This window comes from Chrysemys picta, chromosome 5, assembly GCF_011386835.1.
Source record: "Chrysemys picta bellii isolate R12L10 chromosome 5, ASM1138683v2, whole genome shotgun sequence".
In the NCBI taxonomy this organism is placed as follows: Eukaryota; Metazoa; Chordata; order Testudines; family Emydidae; genus Chrysemys; species Chrysemys picta.
Genome location: NC_088795.1, coordinates 34,392,776 through 34,413,564, shown reverse-complemented (window position 1 = coordinate 34,413,564; position 20,789 = coordinate 34,392,776). Strand labels below are relative to the sequence as shown.

General features: G+C 38.4%; 1 protein-coding gene across 4 annotated transcripts in view; it reads right to left on the bottom strand.

Moving 5' to 3' along the window:
* Window positions 1-15,681: 15,681 nt before the first annotated feature.
* The window catches only part of SEC24B (SEC24 homolog B, COPII coat complex component), a 95,054-nt gene continuing 89,946 nt past the window's right edge, over window positions 15,682-20,789 (bottom strand). For all 4 annotated transcript variants that reach the window (XM_005287910.5, XM_024106840.3, XM_005287911.5 and 1 more), the window contains one exon: window positions 15,682-18,211. In XM_005287910.5, the coding sequence (XP_005287967.1) occupies window positions 18,097-18,211 (115 nt within the window). In that variant the 3' untranslated portion in view covers window positions 15,682-18,096. The remainder of the gene's footprint in view (window positions 18,212-20,789) is intronic.

The window sequence follows — 20,789 nt, the reverse complement described above, 5'->3', positions numbered from 1 at the left end:
AGCGGCGGTGCAGGGTGGTGCATCCCTGAGCAAGAGGAAGGGAGGGAAACGGGCTGATGCTGCGCAGGAGCCCTCGGGCAGAGGCTGTGCAGCCTGCCTGCAGGGGCTGGGCCAGCCCTGCCCTGCCCCGCCCACACCCAGCACTCACCGGCCAGGGTCTGCACATTTTCCAGGCTCCTCGTTGAGGCACAAGCTGTGCATGCCTCAGGAGAGCCCTCCGTGACTTTCGGAGCCCCTGCCCCCCCCCCCCCATTGTCACCCTGCGCAGTCCGCCTAGCTTGGGGGGGGGGAAGAGAGGAGAGCGCTGGCAAGGAGGAGGGGCTGAATGACATTGTTAGATTAACAGCATGGCAATTTCTGTTGGGGATTGTTTGAGGATCTAGTTCAGGAAAAGGTTGATGTATGGCAGGTGTGGGCTCCAGTTGGGTGAATCCGCCACAATACATTTTCAGTAAATGACGAGGTCACCAGAAAGGAAGAAGTGGCGCTCAAAAAGAGAAAAATTCAGCTCCATCCAAACTAAAAGTGAAAACAAGTCCTTATCACCGGCCAAGTATTTTCTTAGGGTGGATGCTCACCTGAAAGCACTTATGCAGAAAAGCATCACCACCTCATGCGGGCACATCCCACCCCCTTCTCTTGCAGCTATTGACAGGATGTTAAAATCAGCAGCCCACCAAATCTTTTAATTGGGCACTAAGCCATGCCAGATTGCCACTGACTCGGCAACACAAAGATTCCATCCCAGAGATGGGAGCTGCTTTCTTTCTTTCCCACCTTTCCCTGCTGTAGAGTGATTATTATGCCCAATCGTACAATGAATATGACCTAGGGAGTCACTGACTGCCAAATGGCAGAGGGCATGCCACACCATACAATCCTTCACATCAGGCCTGATGCACGCATTGCCCCACTGTTGTCATAATCTGCACTTAAGAGCTAAAAGGTGTGATGTAAGGTATCATAGGCAAACTGGTAAGATGCTGCTCGTTAATATTGTGTGATATATGTACAGGCAGTCTATAAAGAATGATAGATGTCTGCTGGAAATACATTCTTAAAAGGTGTTTTGCAAACAATGCCTAATCCCAACCTGTCCTAGACAAAGGAATGCTATTGTGCTTGTTTTCCTGTGTCTCCAATGTAAACTGAATTAGGTAATAAATATCTCAGAGGACAATGAAAAGTACATCTACATGGAAAGTAAACAAAAACATCAAGATAAACAAGCAGGGTAAGAGGGAGAAAGACCACTTAACCATCACAAATGGGGATGGAGCCTGCACCCCCAGGAAGCCTTCCTGGCTCTTGAAATAGATACATTTGGGAAAATACAAGGTGAAACAGAAAGCCATTTTGGCATCTATCACCTAGGGGACAAAGAGGGAGCAGAACCCTGTGAGCTCATGCAGAGTGGATCATCTTGACTTGAAAACAAAGAGTAGCTGGAAATGACTATAGGTGAGAAACCTCCTTAGATAAAGATTGTAACCTGCCAAAGTTAAGTTTTAGGCATTAGCAAGCATGTTTTGTTTTGTTGTACTTGTAACCCTATCTGTGCTTTGTTAATAGACTTATTCTTTTTTCATTACAAAACCTTCTCAGAGCTGTGTATTAAAATGAAGGGTGAAGTCCCCTTCTAAACTAACAGGGTGATGTGTGCTCTGGCTCTTTGGAGGCAGTAAACTGAATAACTTCTGTGAGTATCCACAAAGAGGGACTGGACAGTGCAGGGCAGATGGTCTGTGGGGAGACTCGGGACTGGAAGGGCTGTTGGTGTCACCCTGAAGGAGTAACCAGGCAGGTCAGGATAAGGCCACTATGCCGTGAGCGTGTTGCTGGTGAGACAAAGCTGCATAGTGCTGAAGCACCGAGGGTTACAGGGCAGGCGGTGACAGAACACCCGTTGATCTAAGTGAGCCCCCAAAGTGTCACAATGGCATTTTAGAGGTAGGATACTCCTAGACTGATTGACAAATACATTACAAACTGTTTTACTCATACCTAAAACGGGCCTCTACTTCGCTTACTGCTGTAGTTTGTCCAAATAATTCTTGTGGCTGAAATTTGCAGAAGCAGCTTCAGTGTCATTTGTTAAGTTATTTTGGGAGACCACAGAGGCCAAGATTTTCAAAAGCAATTAGTGTTTTTGGATACCAGACTTGAGACTCTTTAAAACGGACCGTATTTTCACAATGGGCAAACAAAACTACTAGGGCTTGTCTGCACAGAGGTTTTAAACCAGCATGGACCCAACGCTTCATGCTGCTATGCTGGCACCCGTGAATACCCAGAGGCTGCTTGGGCTGTATTTCAACTCTCAAAGTCAAGCAGACTATGTGGCGGCGGCAGCAGCAGGAACTTCAGCAGTGGCAGAAAAAGCAGAATAATGACAATGAGCCACTGCTGCTACAGGAGCTGTTCCTGGAGCAACTTCACCATTCAGTGTCATTTCTGGTCTTGGGAAACCAGCATTTTCTAAAGGATTGTTCTAAAGAACTGGTTAATGAAGCTGTTCACAGGCCACGTGGACAGAAAGGAGCAACTGTATAACTATAACTATAGCCTCAATAAAAAGAAGAACAGGAGGACTTGTGGCACAGGGGGGCTGTCCATCCAGCAATTTGAAAGAACAGTAGAATGTTTGTGGAATAGGTTGTAACCTACAGGAAAAATAACATGCCTAAGACTATAGCTGCATGTTGTATTTTGCACAATATTTGTGAGAGGAAGGAAGAAAGCAAGCCAGTGTGAAAATCTTGGCCAATTTCTGTTGTTGATAGGCATCAGTAAAGTAGGCTTATCTTTGGCAGATAGCACTATCTGCAACTGGCACAAAGCATGTTTGATAATACCAAGTCACCCTTGTGCTGTTTTTTTCCCCTTTCTGTCCCTTAGGAGCAAACAGTTCAAGAGCTACATCTAACTTTGGGTTATTTCTCATGGCAAGTCTTGAGGTTCTTAACCATTTGTCTCAACAAGGACAAGAACAACTTCTATAAAATAGGCTTTTAGTAGTTTGTTTTGCTAGGATAGTTACTAGCTCCACCAGGAAAACACTCATGTTCAAACATTTTCTCCCTGCAAAGGTATACTCAAAGGCATTGGGGTGTCACTGTAGACAGCTCAATGAAGACCCCTATTACATATGCAGCTGTGGTCAACAAAACAAACAAAATATTCATATGTTTTCATGTGTTCATATGTTTCAAAGTATTCATAAGGAATAGGCTGGCAAATAATACAGAGATTATAACATCTTTATAGAAATCAGTGGCATGGCCTCATCTGAAATCCCGTGTGAAATACTGGTCACCCCATTTGAAAAAGGACATTGCAGAACTAGAGGAGGCTCAGAGAAGGTGATGAAAATGATCAAACATATTGAAAAACACATATGAAGAGAAACTGAAAAATGTGGATGATCATTTTAGAAAGGAGATGAAAAGAGGGGAGATGATAAAAGTATATCAAATAATAAATAGTCTAGAGAGTCTTTTTGCGGATACAGACTAACACGGCTGCTACTCTGAAACCAGTCTAGAGATGGTAGATTGGGAACTCCTGCTCTTCCTGTGTCATACAAAAGAAGAAGGGGGCATTCAATGAAATTGAAAACCAACAAAACCAAATTCTTTTGCACACAGCATGCAATTATACTGTGGAACTCATTACCACAGGAACTCATTACAATCAAGAATTTAGCAAGGTTCAGTAAGGGATTGGGCATTTATTTAGATAATTATAACAACTCTGGATATACTTGTTAACAACAAATATTGTGGAAGGGCTATGAAAGCTCATGCTTTAGGATTTAAGACTGACTATTAGAAACCAGGATGAGAACTAATATGGGGCAGATTATCCCACATCTGCTTGCAGCAGCATTCTTATATCTTTCTCTGAAGTATCTGGTACAAGCCACTGTCAGAGACAGGTTACTGGACTAGATGGACCTAGGATTTAAATCCAGGTTGGCAATTTATATGGTCCTGCAATACTATTGGATGATCTGGGTGTGGTCTGAGAATAGAACCTGAAGAATCCATCTTCTGTGCTGTTATTTTTCTCAGTGCCTCACACAATCATAGGTGTTCCTCACACAGAACCAATCTATCATAACTGTGTGTTGGAGATACTACAGTTATGACAGTTCAGACTTTCATTCTGAATCTCTATTTAAGGGCACTTAAACTTTCCGAAGAATTAGCTTTATGAATATGCTTAACTTTATGCATTGAAAATAGGCCCGTTGAAGTCATATGGCAAACGTACTAGTGGATACAGTGCTTACTTTTGTGAAGAGTCAGTAGTAACCACGACACCTGATAGTGATGGCAGGATCAGGCCCTAAATACTCACTATATAGACAAAGTATACAGGCAATAGAATGCATCAAAAATAGCTGTTTAATACACATTTTGTTCCTCTATAGTTGAAGATTTGGCTTTGCCTGGTTTGACAATATTTATTTTTAGTCCATGTTCTTTAGTGGGAGATTAAAGCTTGTAGAGCTCCAAAAGGAAGTGTGTTTTCAACTTGTCATGAAGATTGTCCTTACTGAGGTTCAGTGTTCTTTACATGGCTACAGAAAATTAATTTAGAAATAAGTTATTAGTGCTACCAACAGTTTTCAAAATTTGATTTTTCAATGAGGTTTTTCAACAAAATTTTGAGACAAAGTGAAGACAGGTGAATTTTTATTATGCTTTCCCACAATCTATCATACTGTAAATTATTGCCCTATAAAAAGAGTTAATCATGTCCATGCCAGATCCTCTCCATACTGGCCAGCTTTCTCTTTCTGCCACTAAATATTACTGTGATGCTGGTAAACCAGCTAACTTGTGTATGACCAGAACAACTTAACAAGAGGCATTGCAATTGTAATTAAGACAATCCACTTATGTATGGGTATCAAGGAAATATTAAGTAAGCTAGCAATCCCCAATTCATTCACTTTGTATTGGTAAGAATCAAAGAATAGTGCTAAGTGTATTTGTCTGTGTTTACCTATATCCTGTTAGAAGTTTACCAGTGTAACCAAATTAGCTTTTAGATGCTAAATCCATTTCATGTCTTAATTGTGTTCAGTTACCCTTAAGATCAAAGAGGTGAGATACTGTAGGAAACAATTATCTACATTGTCTTCAGCTTATCTGTTATAATGCCTTATTGCCTTAGGCAAATAAGTGTAACTAGATTTCCTGTGTATAGATAGGAAATTGAAAGTTAACTTCAAAGAGGTGGGTTACTGTGTGCTCAAAGAAGAATCCTCAGTCACATGCTGTGCTCAAAACACTTGAAGGCCTGCTTCAGCTATAAAAGTGAAACTTCAGGCCTGATCCTGCATCTCTAGTCTGTAAACTTTAAACAGGGAAAGTTTAAGCTGTGGTACTGAGATCTTCCAAGTAGTTATTTGGAAAAGCATGTAAAGACTCCAACAGACTTTACATCTAAGCTACATTTGGATTCTAACCTTTTGGGATAATTCAGAGAAACTTTTGTAAGTCAGCAGACTCAACCATCACAGCTACAAATCTGATAGAGGGACCTAGCACGCATTTGTCATGTATATAATCTTTTAACCATTCAATAACTCTCTACTTTTATTAATAAACCTTTAGTTAATTTACTAAGGATTGGCTGACAGCGTGGTATTTGGGTAAGATCTGAGACACACAGTGACATGGGAGAAAGTGTCTGATCCTTTGGGATTAGTAGAACCTCACATATGGTGATTTGGGTTTTCAATAAATCTCTCGCCATATTAGATCTTTTTGCCTAGATAGGAGCCAAGGACTGGAATGCCTAAAGGGGACTGTGTTTGGGTTCTTGTTCACCAGTGTGGTACTATAGAAGCTCTTTTGATGTTTTGGTGATTCTATCTCTTAGGTAAGGAGACATTCTACTGTTGTAAATAGTTAAACTAGAGCTATTAGATGTCTTCTCAATTCTCACATATCAATTCAATGCCAGAAGAAACAGAATCGAGACATTCAATCCCCTGCCGTAACTGCGTACACTCCCTGCTCTCTTGAATTCTATTACCACATTTATTTGAATGGGAGAATGATTAGCTTAAATATGCAATTCAAGTTTTGTATGCAGTGGTGTTTGTCTGACAGTGGTCACCTAACATGATAAACTAGGGCAGTACACGAATCTGCAAACTAAGGAACGTGAACTCAAAATAAAATGTGGAACAGATATTTTAAAAGGGTAAAATAAACATTGCTCAGTTTCTGAGCTGTCGGGAGACGTTCTTCCCACTACTACATCCATATCCTTAAAGGTCCCAGATTACTCAAATCTTCGGTGACATAACTAACAGAGAGGAATCCAGAAGTGTTGGCCATTGCTATTAATTATCAAAGGGGAGAAAGGGGCAAAGAAGGACCTGGAGGTGAAAAAGGGAACCAAAGCCTTTCAAGGAGATTTGAGTTTGAGAAGCACCTACAGCTTCGTTACCTGGATGCTCATGCTGTTTGTGGAGTTTACACATCACTAATCATATGTGAGAACTCACTAGCCACAGTGAATCTGAGGGGTTTTTTTTATATATAGTATAGGGGAAATCATCAATACATTGTAAAGAGTATCAAAAATATGCTCAAACAGTCCAAAAGGTTTATTTAAATTTTCAGTTAATCCTAATATTCCTGACCACATTATCCAGATTCTTCTCCACCAACGAAACAGTAGAAGTACAATTAGAAAGGCAAAAATTGATAGTAGGCATCTATCTATTCTTCAAAATTATAGGGACTGCCAAAGATGGGTGCAAGTAGAGCTTTAATAACCTAAAATTATGGCTGGACATTTTTGTTCTGAGCAGTTTGATCTCTATATGCTTTTATTGCAAAAGCCATATGTATAAATTGAGATTTAACCTATTTGAGCTAAAACAGGTTGTGATATAACCTCTGTCTATTCAGGATTCCACTGGTGTGATGCTGAAATTGAGATATACATTGGTTACATTTTGCTTTAGTTATGAAAAACAGGTAAATAATATATGTAAATAATCTGAGTTCCTCCTTTGAGGAATTAGTGGTAGATAGGGAAGTACCATGTGAAAGCTTGAAACTACATTTTTAAACCAGCAAAACTGGTTGCTTCATATATTGAACAAAGCAATACATTTTTCATTCAAGTAATTCTTGATATGTGCTTAGGATATATGATAAATGGTTCCTTCCTACTTCAAACTACCGCCTATATTATTTAACACCTGGAAACCAAATTTAATTAAAAATTATATTTATGGATCAAATTGAATTCTGAAAATTATGATCAAGCACATTTTTGGTATAGTCATACAAGATATAAAGGGAGATACTCTCCCACTAGGATCTACTTAATCTCAGTCTCAGGGATATATGTAAATAATATTGAAATTAGCAATACTCCACCCCTTCACTTCCTGCTCCAGATGTTGCATAAATCAAACAATTAAAAAGTCTACTGTATCCCAAATTATACCTTGTTTTATATGAAACTTAAATTTCCCCCTTTGTTTACAAAATAGGGGATTCAAATTGACAACTGACATATTGAAAGGGGATATAATTTAATCTACCACAGAGCTGAAGAATCCAGCAAATAGGTGAGGATCTTGTGTCCTAGATGTAGATGGAATACCTATTAAAGCCCCTGTACTGCAACAAGCACATGCTTAACTTTATTAGCATGAATAATCCCATTGACTTCAAACAGAATTACTCAGGCTAGTGAAATTAAGCACATACTTAAGTGTTTGCAGAATTGCTGCCTAATTGAATAAAGGTGAATGGCACTCAGACTTATAAATAGAGTTAGAATAGAGTAAAATATACTCTAACATTGACTTGAAAATGAAGGATCTAATTCTGGTCTCACTTATGCTTTTGTAAATAAGAAGCAACTCTACCTAAACTGATGTATTTACACCAGTTTGAGATAATCATCAGCTCCACAAAATCCAGTACTATATCATACTCTTAAAATTTGGAATAAGCTTCACAAAAATGATCCATGTAAGTTTACATCTGAAAATCTGAACTTACAAAAAGAAAAATAGTGAAAAAATGTTCTAGAACTATTGGAAGAGCTAAAGGATACTAAACATTTGATTTATGCCTGTAAAGTTTTTTTTCAGCAGCTGCAAAATAAAAACAATCTGGATGCAAAAGAGAGGACCAGATGCAATTAAAGCTGTTTGCTAGGATTAGTGAGCTCATTTCTAACATCTCAAAGAATCCAATCTCAAATTGGATTTAAAAATAACCCTTCAAAAACACATTCAGTATCTTACCTCGGAAGTCTGATAATCAGACCTTGACACAACTCTTCATAATATAATATTGTTATGAGCAAGAATAAGATACCACATACTGTGCTATAAAGATAAGAGTTTGCAGTATTATCTGTTCCTCCAACTAGAAAACTGTAAAGAATGCCAATCTTCAATTAATATTTTAAAATTCTGAACAAAATTTGACTGGAGCCCACAAAAGTCTTAATTAGTTGGGTCTGAAGAACACAAATTATTCCTGGCAGTGTTTGAAATCTACAGGAACATATGCATGCTTTGGGATTGTGCACAGGTGAAAGCATATTGGGAAACTATATTTGCTTAAACACCACATTTTTAAAGGTAAACATGGCAATATTACCTTGGATATTGAGCCCCTCCCACACAGCTCAAAGGAAGATTTAAAATGCTCAGGTTTATTCATTGCTTAGAAGATACTATAGACATTGGAAATATATCACTAGTTACTGTACGTGAGTAGACATGGCCCTCTAAAATGCACTCCTTATAAAGAGACTTTTCTTGGACATGTCTAATAAAAGCAATGATTTTCTTCTAAAATACTGAGTCAAAAATATAGAAAACACATCCTTCCTTCTCTTTCCCAGGTATACTTTACCTTTGTTTTGCCTATCCCATCCCACTCTTTTCCATCTTAACTTTAGTTTCCTTTACTTCAACCATATAATTACATTATGGTTGTGCTATCCTCCTGCAGGAGTAGATTTCTTTCTCTATTTTCTAAGCTGTTTGTGCATGGATTAGTTACATTTTGGAGGAAGGAGGCAATATTGAATGCAAATCTGTATTTTAAAAATCTTTCAGACTTCAGCTTCAAAATACACTTAAAACAATGTGTAAATGAAAGGAATACACAGAAAATATATCACAAACAACAGTATGTGTAGCCTCCATTTCTATATACTGTGGCCAGCAAACAGTAAGCACAGAATAAAAATATGTTTTAATATTTACAGCAACATTAAAATATATTCTAATATGTCTCAATGCTTTGTGGAGCCACTGTATTATCAGAAGGTGAGTGCCTAAACTACAAGTACAATGCAGCTATTCTAAAAGCAATACTAAAGGGCATTACAGAACTAGGGAAAAGCAGGTGTGAATGGTGAGATAAGCCTGCATGCACCCAAACCTGATGCATCATTAATGAAGTGCAACTTAGAGAAACACTTTAGGGAGAAACCGGAACTTGAGACAATTGAAAAGAAAGGAAGGGCAGATTTTTATAAAAAATCAGAAGCCTTTGTTTTTGCCACTGCCCTCAAAAAGAGATATTCAAACAGTCATTTTTATTCTAGAATAAGAAAATTTCAGTTAACTGAGCACATAATAGACAAAGGAATGGAGAAAATGGAACAACAATAGACACTTGCTTTATAATTTTGTTGAAACAGACATAACATATAATGAATGTACTACTACTGTTAACAATGATTCACTCTTGCAGGCTATGCTCACATATTCCCTTAGTGGTACACAGTTCCTTTGCTATGAGGCAAAAGTTTGATTTATAAAAATGAACTTTCCTTCCTGTGCTACAATGGAGCTGCTGCAGCAACAGGCCTCTGCTTCAGAAAAAAAAGTTATTGGCAATTAAATCTGAATTCTTTCCCATCTCCCTTTGCTGCAAAGGAACATTTTTACTCCACCTCCAAATATGTTAGTGTTTGGTTGCCAAAAAAGAGCATTTATTTATACTGGATGGAGTTACTGTAGATTAGTAGATCTTATATTTTGTATTTCTAGGGTTGTTTGCCATAACCTTGATAGACGTAAATGTAAATGTAGGTTTCTACTACAAAAATATTTCTGCTAACTCTGCCCCCTTTTATTAGTGCTTTGCCAGTGGCCATGAAGACACCCCCTTACTAAATGAAGACATCGCTGTTATTCATTCCTCAGCTGAAAGACACTAGTTCCATCCAGCACAGCAACACAATGTATTTCAAACTGGTAGTAAGGAGTCGCCCTCATTATATCACTTTTTTGTTTCTCTATCTCCTTCAGAGTCCCAAACACCAGCTTCGATCCACATTGTTCCATAAGTCTGGTCAGGGTAACCTGATCTGTAACCCAAGCATGGTGCTGCAGCCAAATGTTTTTTCTAAATCATTTATCTGGTGTAAATAGTCACAACTGCTTCCTGCCACAAAGCAAAATATTATGCTTTTCTTTATATGCACCTAGATAGAAGGTTGCTTGCACATATTCAACACAGCCTGCCCAGAAAGTATGATGCCATTGGTGTCTGTCAAGAGGAAAAGTGAACCCTGACAGCTGACCACCTTGGGAAAAACAAACAATTTTCATTACTTTCCAGAGTTTTGTACTTTTATTTAGTTTACTATTTGTAGATGGTACCAGACTAATGCACACTAGGAACTCACAACACCCAGCATCAAAAACTGTCCTGCTAACGTAAATGACAACTGATCTGGAGGGATGATATACAAAATTGTGTGTGGGGTTCAGTACCCAGGCCCATTTAACTCTCGGGTTTCTCTGCTAGGGCTATTAGTAATGGTATCTCTATTGTGATACCCCTGCCATAATAAAAATAATACAGGCAGAAGTCCAGCAGCAGACTAGGGGCTACCCAGTTTATTGCACTCGTGGGCAAGTGATGTGTGCATTCGGTGCAAGCAAGTCATGGCTTGCAAAGAGTAAGGGCTCTTGAGATTAGAGTTGGTGAACTGGACCTAAGGAAGACAGGGAAGTACACAGATGAGACTTTCTGGGGCACAGTAAAGTAGTCCCACTCCCAGTCTGACAGCCTCTGTGCTGTTGAGGAGGATGAAAATCTTGGGGGAAGGAGAACATCAAGCTGGAGTGAAGGAGAATAATCCCCTAGTTGGGATTCTCCTTCCAGATGATGTCATGGTATCCTCTTGCACTGAGGATACCCCCCTGGGTATTAGGTACCCAGTTAATAGGAAGAGAAAAATAATAGTAATGGGGGATTCGATTATTAGAAATAGATATTTGGGTTTGTGAGGACCAGCAGAACTGCATGATGAATTGCCTGCCGGGTGCAAAGTTGCGGACCTCTTGAGACATCTAGATAGACTTATGTGCAGCACTGAGGAGGAGCCGTGGTTGTGGTACATGTAGGTAGCAATGACACAGGGATAGGTAGGCTGCTAGGCAAGAGATTGAAGTCCAGGACCTCCACTGGTAGCATGCTCTGAAATGCTTCCAGTTCCAAGTGCAGGGCCAGTTACACAGGCAGAATTGCATGGTCTCAATGCATCAATGAGATGATGGTGTTAGGAAGAGGGATTTAGGTTTATTAGGAACTAGGAACCTTTTGGGAAAGGAGGAGCTTATACAGGAAGAATGGGCTCCACCTAGACCAAAACAGAACACGATTGCTGGCATGTAAAATTAAAAAGGCTGTAGAGGAGTTTTTAAACTAAGGATTAGGGGAAAGTCAACAGGTGCAGAGGAGCACATAGTTTGGAGAGACATCCCTTAGGGGAAGATTTATTAAAGGGGAAACTCTATATCCTAGTAAAGGGAAGAGGACAGAAGTTGATAAAGTACAGGATAGAACAAAAACAGTCAAATGAAGGAGAGTCCCATTCAAATTACATCACGAAGGCAGACAATGAAATATTGACAAATTTTATAAGTTCTTGTATACAAACACAAGATGTCTAAATACTAATATGGGTGAACTTGACTGCCTGGTATTAAATTAGGATATTCAGATAATATGCATCAAACTTGGAACAATGGAACACGGTAATACCAAGGTACATAATATATAGGAATGACAGAGTAGGTTGCACTGGTGGGGAAGTGGCATTATATGTGAAAAAGCACATAACCAAATACAGTAACAATCCTAAATTAATCAAACTGTACCACAGAATCCCCAAGGCTAGAAATTCCATGATTGAATGAGTGTAACAGTACAAATATACTATCGATCATGTGACCAGGATAATGACAATGACTGTGAAATGCTCAGGGAGACTAGAGAGGTTACAAAATATAAAGCTAAATAATAATAGGGACGTTCAACTATCCCCATATTGACTGGAAACAGTCACTTCAGGATGAGATGCAGAGATAAAACTTCTAGACACCATTAATGTATGCTTCCAGGAGCAGTTAGTCCTGGAATCCACAAGAGGAGAGGCAATTCTTGATTTAGTCCTAAATGGTGCCCAGTATCTGGTCCAAGAGGTCATTATAGCTGAACCACTCGGTAATAGCACCCATAATATAATTAAAATTTAACATCCTGGTAGCGGGGAAAATACCAAAGAAGCCTACCATCGCAGCATTTAACTTCAAAAAGGGGAACTACACAAAAATGAAGCTAAACAGAAACTGAAAGGAATAGTCACAAGAGTGAAATGCCTGCAAGCTGCATGGAAACTTTTTAAAAGCACCATAATAAAAGGCTCAAATTATAGGTATTATCTCCGCCCCCTTCTCCCCCCCCCCCCAAAAAAAAACAGTAAGAGGACCAAAAAAAAAAAAAAAGGCCACTAAACAGAGTAAAACAGGTGGTTAGAGACAAAAAGGCACATTTCAAAAATTGGAAGTCAAATCCTACTGAGGAAAATAGAAAGAAGCATAAGATCTGGCAAGCCAAGTGTAAACGTAGAATTAGGCAAGACACACAAACTAACAGGATTTTATATATATTTTTTAGAAGTATATTGGAAGCAAGAAGCCTTCCAAACAGTCAGTGGGGTCACTGGATGATCAAGGTTCTAAAGCAGGGGTAGGCAACCTGCAGCATGCAAGCTGATTTTCAGTGGCACTCACGCTGCCCGGATCCTGGCCACCGGTCCGGGGGGCTCTGCATTTTAATTTAAATTTTTAAATGAAGCTTTTTGAACATTTTAAAAACCTTATTTACTTTACATACAACAATAGTTTAGTTATATATTATAGACTTATAGAAAGAGACCTTCTAAAAACGTTAAAATGTATTACTGGCACGCGAAACCTTAAATTAGAGTGATTAAATGAAGACTCGGCACAGCACTTCTGAAAGGTTGCCGACCCGTTCTAAAGGATCACTCAAGACAGACAAGGCTGTTGCAGAGGAGCAAACTGAATTTTTCGCATTGGTCCACACTGCAGAGGGTGCCAAGGAGATTTCCATACCTGAGCCATTCTTTTTAGGTGACAAATCTGAGGAACCTCAGATTGAGATGTCAATAGACAAGGTTTTGGAACAAATTGTTAAAAAATAGTAAATCACCAGGATCAGATGCTACTCACCAATGAGTTCTGAAGGAACTCAAAGATGAACTACTAACTGTGGTTTAATTTATCTCTTAAATCATTCTTTGTATCACATGACTGGAGGATAGTTTAATGTAACACCGATTTTTAAAAAAGGCTCCAGAGGCAATCCTGGCAATTACAGATTGATAAAACTAATTTTAGTACAGGGCAAATTGGTTGAAACTATAGTAAAGAACAGAATCAACAGGCACATGGAGAACATTATATGTTGGGGAAGAGTCAACACAGCTTTCTTGAAGGGAAATCATGCCTCAATCAATCAGAATTCTTTGAGGGAGTCAACAAGCATGTGGATGAAGGTGATTGAGTGGATGTAGTGTACTTGGACCTTAGAAAGCCTTCAACAAGGTCCCTCACCAAAGGCTCTTAAGCAAAGTTAGGAGTTGTGATAAGACAGAAGGCCCTTTCATTGAAGAGCAACTGGTTAAAAGATAGGAAACAAAGGATAGGAATAAATGAAAGATCTTGGAGTCTCTGTGGATAGTTCTCTGAAAACATCCACTCAATGTGCAGCAGCAGCTACTAACAAAAAAGCTAACAATGTTAGGAACCATTACGAAAGGGTTAAATAGTAAAGCAGAAAATATCATGCCACTATATAAATCTATTGTATGCTCACATCTTGAATTCTGTGTGTAGCTCTGGACACCCTATCTATAGCAGACTTATCCATCCTCATTCTCAAAGGAAAACTGCACAACACTTTCTAAAGACGAGCCTGGGAACTTAAAATCATTACTCTGCTAGCCACTAAAAATTGTGGATCGAACAGAGACACTGGATTTATAGCTTATTACAACCATCTGTAAACTCCTAACCCCCCTCTTTTTGTCCTTTGATTACACAAATGTTAACAGGCTACTCTATCTTGAATAGCCCCTTAATAATATGTGCTACTTATGCTACACAATCTGTTCCACCTTCCATTTTGCTGTGATGCTGGGAGTACCTTTCCCAGACTTGAAGAGCTCTGTGTAGCTCGAAAGCTTTTCTCTCTCCCCAACAGAAGTTGGTTCAATAGAAGATATTACCTCACCCACCTTGTCCATCTCAAAAAAGATATATTAGAATTGGAAAAAGCACAGAGAAGAGCAACAAAATGATTAGGGATATGGAACAGCTTCCATCCGAGGAGAGATTAAAAAGACGGACTGTTCAGCTCGGAAAAGAGATGACTGATGGGGGATATGATAAAGGTCTATAAATCATGAATGGTGTGGAGAAAGTAAGTGTTATTTTTCCTTCACATAGCACATGAAGCAGGGGTCACCCAATTAAATTAATAGGCAGCAAGTTTAAAACAGAAGGAAGTACTTCTTCACACAATGCACAGTCAACCGGCGGAACTCTTTGCCAGAAGGTGTTGTGAATCAAAAAGTATAACTGGATTAAAAAAAAAATAGGTAAGTTTATGGAAGATAAGCCCATCAAAGTCTATTAGCCAAGATGGTCAGAGATGCAACCCCATGCTCTGGGTGTCCCTAAACCTCTGACTACTAGAAGTTGGGACGACAGGGGATGGATCAAATTTCCCGCTTCTGTTCACTCCCTCTGAAGCAAGTGGCATAAAACATGGTCAGAAGACAGGATACTGGGCTAGATGGACCATTGGACCAAACTACCAGAACAGCCACCTGACAGCTTCTATTACTATGCACCTTGGCTGAATTCAAACAACAGATTAGGAAGTCATCTTAACACTAGTGCCTTGGCTAGGAGGCTGGATGTCTTCTATTTTTGTTTCTATGGCACACCGTTTTTTTGTTTGTTTGTTTTTTATACACAAAGATTCTTGCTTCATATGCAGATTTAATGTGGCCAAAAACCTTTGTTAATTTTTTAAGTTATTCATCATAAAAGCACATCCCCCACCTTAGAATGCTACTGATGAGAGGGTCTTCATGCTTCTTCAGGGTGGTTGCACACATTTCTTGGTGGGAGCACATATCTTATGGCTTGCACCCAATTCCTTTATGGTGGTTGAAAAAGAGACATCTGATATTAACCTATCACCATATAAAAAGTGCCAAAAACTACCAGCTTTTCTATACTATAAATTGATTTTACTAAATAAATCAAATAGTTCTCATGTATTTTTCATAACAACTTTTATATACAAAATACATAGAAGAATAAAGCTTTAAGTAGCAGTTTTACAGACTGGGTCACCATAATCATTGTTTTGAATGTTCCCGGATATTCAATGTCAAGTTTACAAGTCTGTATATTCTGAAGAACTATTAAGATTATGCTAATATCCCCTTCTGACATCTTTTCACCTGTCTTATTCTTCAGTAGCTCTTACCCTTAATTCAAAATGTGTAGTGTAAATAGAACAAAATATATGTAGTTACTTGCATTGTGTTGTCTTGATTTAGGGACACTACCCTGTATTTCTGCAGACATTTACACTAGAAGTGCTACAGCAACGCAGCTGCACCTATGCAGCTGGTGAAGCCGCTCTATACTGATGGGAGAGAGCTCTCCCTTTGGGATAATAAAACCACCTCCTCGAGAGGTGTAGCTATGTCGGTGGGAGAGTTACACGGTGCTGTCCTTACCAGCGCTTAGCTTGCTGTACCGTACGTCAGTCATGGGTGGGTGGGTGGGGGGGCTTGTTCACTCTCTTGAGTGACAAAAGTTATACCAACATAAGTGGTAGTGTGTACAAGCCCCTTAGTAACTGACCATAAAGATGAATAACAAAGATTTATTTATGTGCTATCCTTGGTGTACTTGAGTATCTTTAATTAGGGAAAAGATACACAAATTTAAATAAGGTATCTCCAAAACTGATGTGGTGCAAATTCTCAGGATTACACGCTTTCAGGATTTAATTAATCATAAACAGTTGCAATATCTAGCTATTACATGTTTCTATTGAATACTGTACAGTAGGTACAGATTCAATTTGAGTCCATCTTTCCGGGGGGTTGGGTCGTTAATATTCAACTTCTTGAATGCTTTTAAAAAATGTTTTTCTGGACTGTTTTAAAAGAAAATGTGCTAACATTACCACCATTTAATTATTTAGCACTCCTTCGTTCAATTACCTGAACACACACAAATTTAATTAAAGCAAACAAGTGATAAAAGTTCAGACTGGGTCATATGACTGACCAAGTCTAAATCAGCAATTGCAGCGGATGGCCAAACACAGTTCCTCCCCCTTCACCTGACCACCAATACCAGATTTTAACTTCGGAGCTTAATCTGTGTTTACAAACCCAGCCATTTAATTACATTTATTAGCAGAAACGAGGTTATAAAGAAGTCAATAGCAAGGTGATAACATTTTGAAATAAGCTTTTTTGACATTTACCAACTTTTCAAATAAAATATTACTTTCCCTTCCTCTCTTTTCATAAAACATTTTTATGTCCCTTATTTTTCATCATGCAGAAACCCTGTCACAGGATCCCATTCAATGATTAATCATGCTTATTTTGAGTACCACAAAACTGAGTTGCAGAAACCTGGGCCAGGATTGCTGCAGATTACAAAATATTAGGATGTTATACTTTTTCACAAGCCAAATATGTGAAAGGACCCCAAACTAACCCTTATTGATACATTTGCTCATTTCAAACTATGAAATATTCTCTCCTCCCCTTCTAGAAATCTGTGAAATAAAGTGGTAAACATTCTCTTCAAAAGTGAATTTTAGATTCAGCATTAGAGTTCAGTTTCTAAATGATTATCAGTTGCATAAATATAAAAACACATGATCAAGCAAAATATTTGTAATTAGTAAGCTGATCATAAATAAATCCATGTAAAAGAATTAACAGGATTACAAAGTTGGGTATTTCCTATGTGATTCAGATTTCTTAATATGTATTATCAGTCAACCTCATTTTAACTGGGCAAAATGATTTATTATTGAATATGCAACACTGTTGCACACTGGGCAATTCATTGTGTAGTTACATTTTTACATTTTCTTTACAAATGTAACACTTATGTACATTATATGTTTTATTTCTACAATTCATGTACTGTATTGAAACTCTATAGTCCTCACACGGAAAATGTTGAAGTCTTTTAGTGAATATGAATCATTCCTTTTAAAAAGTAATATAAACAAACACCATATAGTACTGCCCTTGGCACCTCTGCAAGAGTCTGACTCCTGAAAGGTTATCATAATAAATGTAAGAAAAAAGGTTTTATCTAATTTTACATATCATTAAGAAATATCATCCCACATAGCTACATAAATTCAACAGCTTGCAATAAACAGAGCACCATACTGCTGCACTACCGGAAACGTGTATAAACCAGTTAAAAATGTACTAGTGAAAGAGCATCATTACTCCTATCATTTTCAGGCTGAAGCAAATCCGTAAAATTCCTCCGGACGTGTATATTTTTCCTTTAGCTGCAAAGCTTCTGATACGGTGCTTTACACTGTTTACTGTGAAGAGCAAATGCCTGTTGCCATGTGCTCCTCTCACAGCTAACATTTGTATCCAAAGTTGGGAATTTTCTTCTTCTTTCTTCCACTTTCACTTACAAATCTGCTGTTGAATATGAAGTAAGAATTCGTAATAAGAGAATGCTGCCTCTGTCCGGTCTTCAACTAAGTGCTGGAAAAAATCTGTTTTGGCAGGACTCTCATCTCTGAAACATAAGAAAATGTATTAGTCAAAGCACTAAACAAAACTATTGTAAAGACAAGTATAAGCAGGAAGTCCATACACTGCATATTGCTCTTGGAGATCTAGGATTCAGCAAAAAACGCTATTAAGTAGAGTTAAAAGGGAATTTTCCATTGAACGATTTTCTGATGAAAAATGCCCTTTTCACAAAAACCAAAATGTCCTGTAAGGAAATTTCAGTTTTGCCAAAGGGACAGTTCCTGGCTGCCCTGCTGGAAGGCTGCCAAGGCTGAGCACCCTGACTCTCCACCTCCCTTCCTCCTCAGGAGGGTTAGAGCCAGAGAATCAGAGCACTCAGCCTTCCCACCACCCTGGGCAAGAGAGATTGAGCACCTCCACTCTCTTCCTCTAGAGAAAGAGGAGGGATGGGGGAGAGGATGTTGAGTGGCTGCCAGAGCTTGTGAGTAACTGAGGGTATGTCTACACAGCAACTAGACACCCACAGCTGGTCTGTGCCAGCTGATTCAGGCTGTAGTCCAAGCTCTAGGACCCTGCGAGGTGGGAGGGTCCCAGAGCTCCAAAGTCTACACAGCAATGAAATAGCCCCACAGCCCGAGTCCCGGGAGCCTGAGTTGGCTGGCACGGGCCAACTGCAGGTTTTTCTTTGCTGTGTAGACATACCCTGAATAGTCCAGCTCTTTGCCTCTTCAGCAGCCAGGGTGGAAGGCCCTTGTCAATTTCACTTTTTGCCTGTGCTCAAATTTTCTGGTTTGCTGACCAAAATTGTTTTTTTTCTTGAAAGTGTCATGTTTTGACTTTGTAAAGTCCTGGACAAAAATATTTCAAAAACATGCATTTTTCCATAGTAAGGGATTTTCTGGACAACTCTACTAATAAGGGTATCAGTTTTCCCCAGTAAAAAAAAAAAAAAAATCAAAGTTCTTTCCTGTTATAAAAACAGGAGCTCTAGAATCTGGGTTAAAAAATAGGGAGAGGAAAAAAACATTAAAAATATTTAGCCTTAAAAAACAAAACAAAACAAAGACTCAATAAGAAACAGTTAGGAAAAAAGGATTTTTGTGGAAGCAGGTGCCATGATTCTGTTGACAGCAACGGACTTTGATCTGGTTAACTTTTAAACTTTTAATATAATTTTCAAGATTATAGTCACTGCTGACATATAATCCTCAATTTTTTCCTTCTCCAGGTGGAACAGAGAAAGGAGAGTGAAAGAGGCAATAAGGCCCCAATCCAGAAAACACTTTAAACATATCAACAGCATCCTTGAAGCTACTGCAAGCTAAAAGCTATGCAAACTTTTTTGCAGAATCAGGGTCTTAGATTGTAAATTCACTGGGGCACAGGTTGTCTCCATCATTTGCACCTCACCTACTGTAATTATGCCCCAGTCCTTATTAAGGCCTCAGGATGCTACTGTAATACAACAGCAGCAGCTAGGCTAAGAATTAAATATGGAATTTCAGCCCTAACTTTGAATTTCTTGTCTTTCATTAATTTGGGTGACAAAGATAATCTCTAGATAAATCAACTGAAATTACTGATAATCATTTCTTTAAACAGTTTTTGATTTATTCAATTTTTAAAGGTGTCAAAAATTTACCCAAGATACAGATATTTCATTCTCAGTTAACCAATAACTTCTGAAAAGTAAGAAGTCAAAGGAAATGCTGATACACCCCTTACTACAAGATAGTTGAGCCAACAGTGCCCACTCTAATTTACTTGAACCTCTTGCGCACATATAAAAAATAAGACCAATATTTGCTTCATGGACAACAGCCAGGAGCCAACATTCAATGTAATTTCTCTTAAAAACCTGTCAGACATGGTGTATCAATCACTGTCAGAGATGAAAAATCTACTGACTGGATACAACTATAAGCATTTTATGAGGTCTTGGTTTTTCAAGTAGGTAATAGCTTGAAAAGAAGGAGGACTTCAGTAAAGCAATTCAATAGTATGTATAGTACTCTGATGAATTAGAATACAGGTCACATTTTATATTAAGGTTCCATTTTATAAATGGTTTATAAAGGATTAATAAATTGTTAAATATTGTAATCATGTTATAGACATTAGTAGCATATTAGTTATAGATATGGTGGTAGGCATACACAGGTGTTCGAGATGGTTATAAACCTTGGTTATAAGCTACTGTCTGACTACATCTATAACAACCGATTAAGAAAGTATTAAAACATCCATTAATAATTTATTAACTCTATAAACCATTTATAAATGGAGCCTTCATATAAAATGAGACTGGAAATTGATTCAGTTACTTCAATTTATCATGGGGCACATATTGTTTAGTATTTTCATAATAGTAAAATATATTAATGCCTGAACTTTGACTTGGCACTCTAAAATTAAATGAATTTAAATATTTTGTAAAGCAATCTCTGCATTTAAGATGTCTTTGATACCACTGGGCCTGATCTTGTGAGGTGCTCAGCATCTTCTATGATGTGCTGAGTGCCTTTGCTTCCCACTTATTTCAATTAGAAGTTGAGGGCACTCAGTATCTCTCAGGATCAGGATTTGAGAGCTGCTATTATGGAATCTAATTCTGTTCCCCA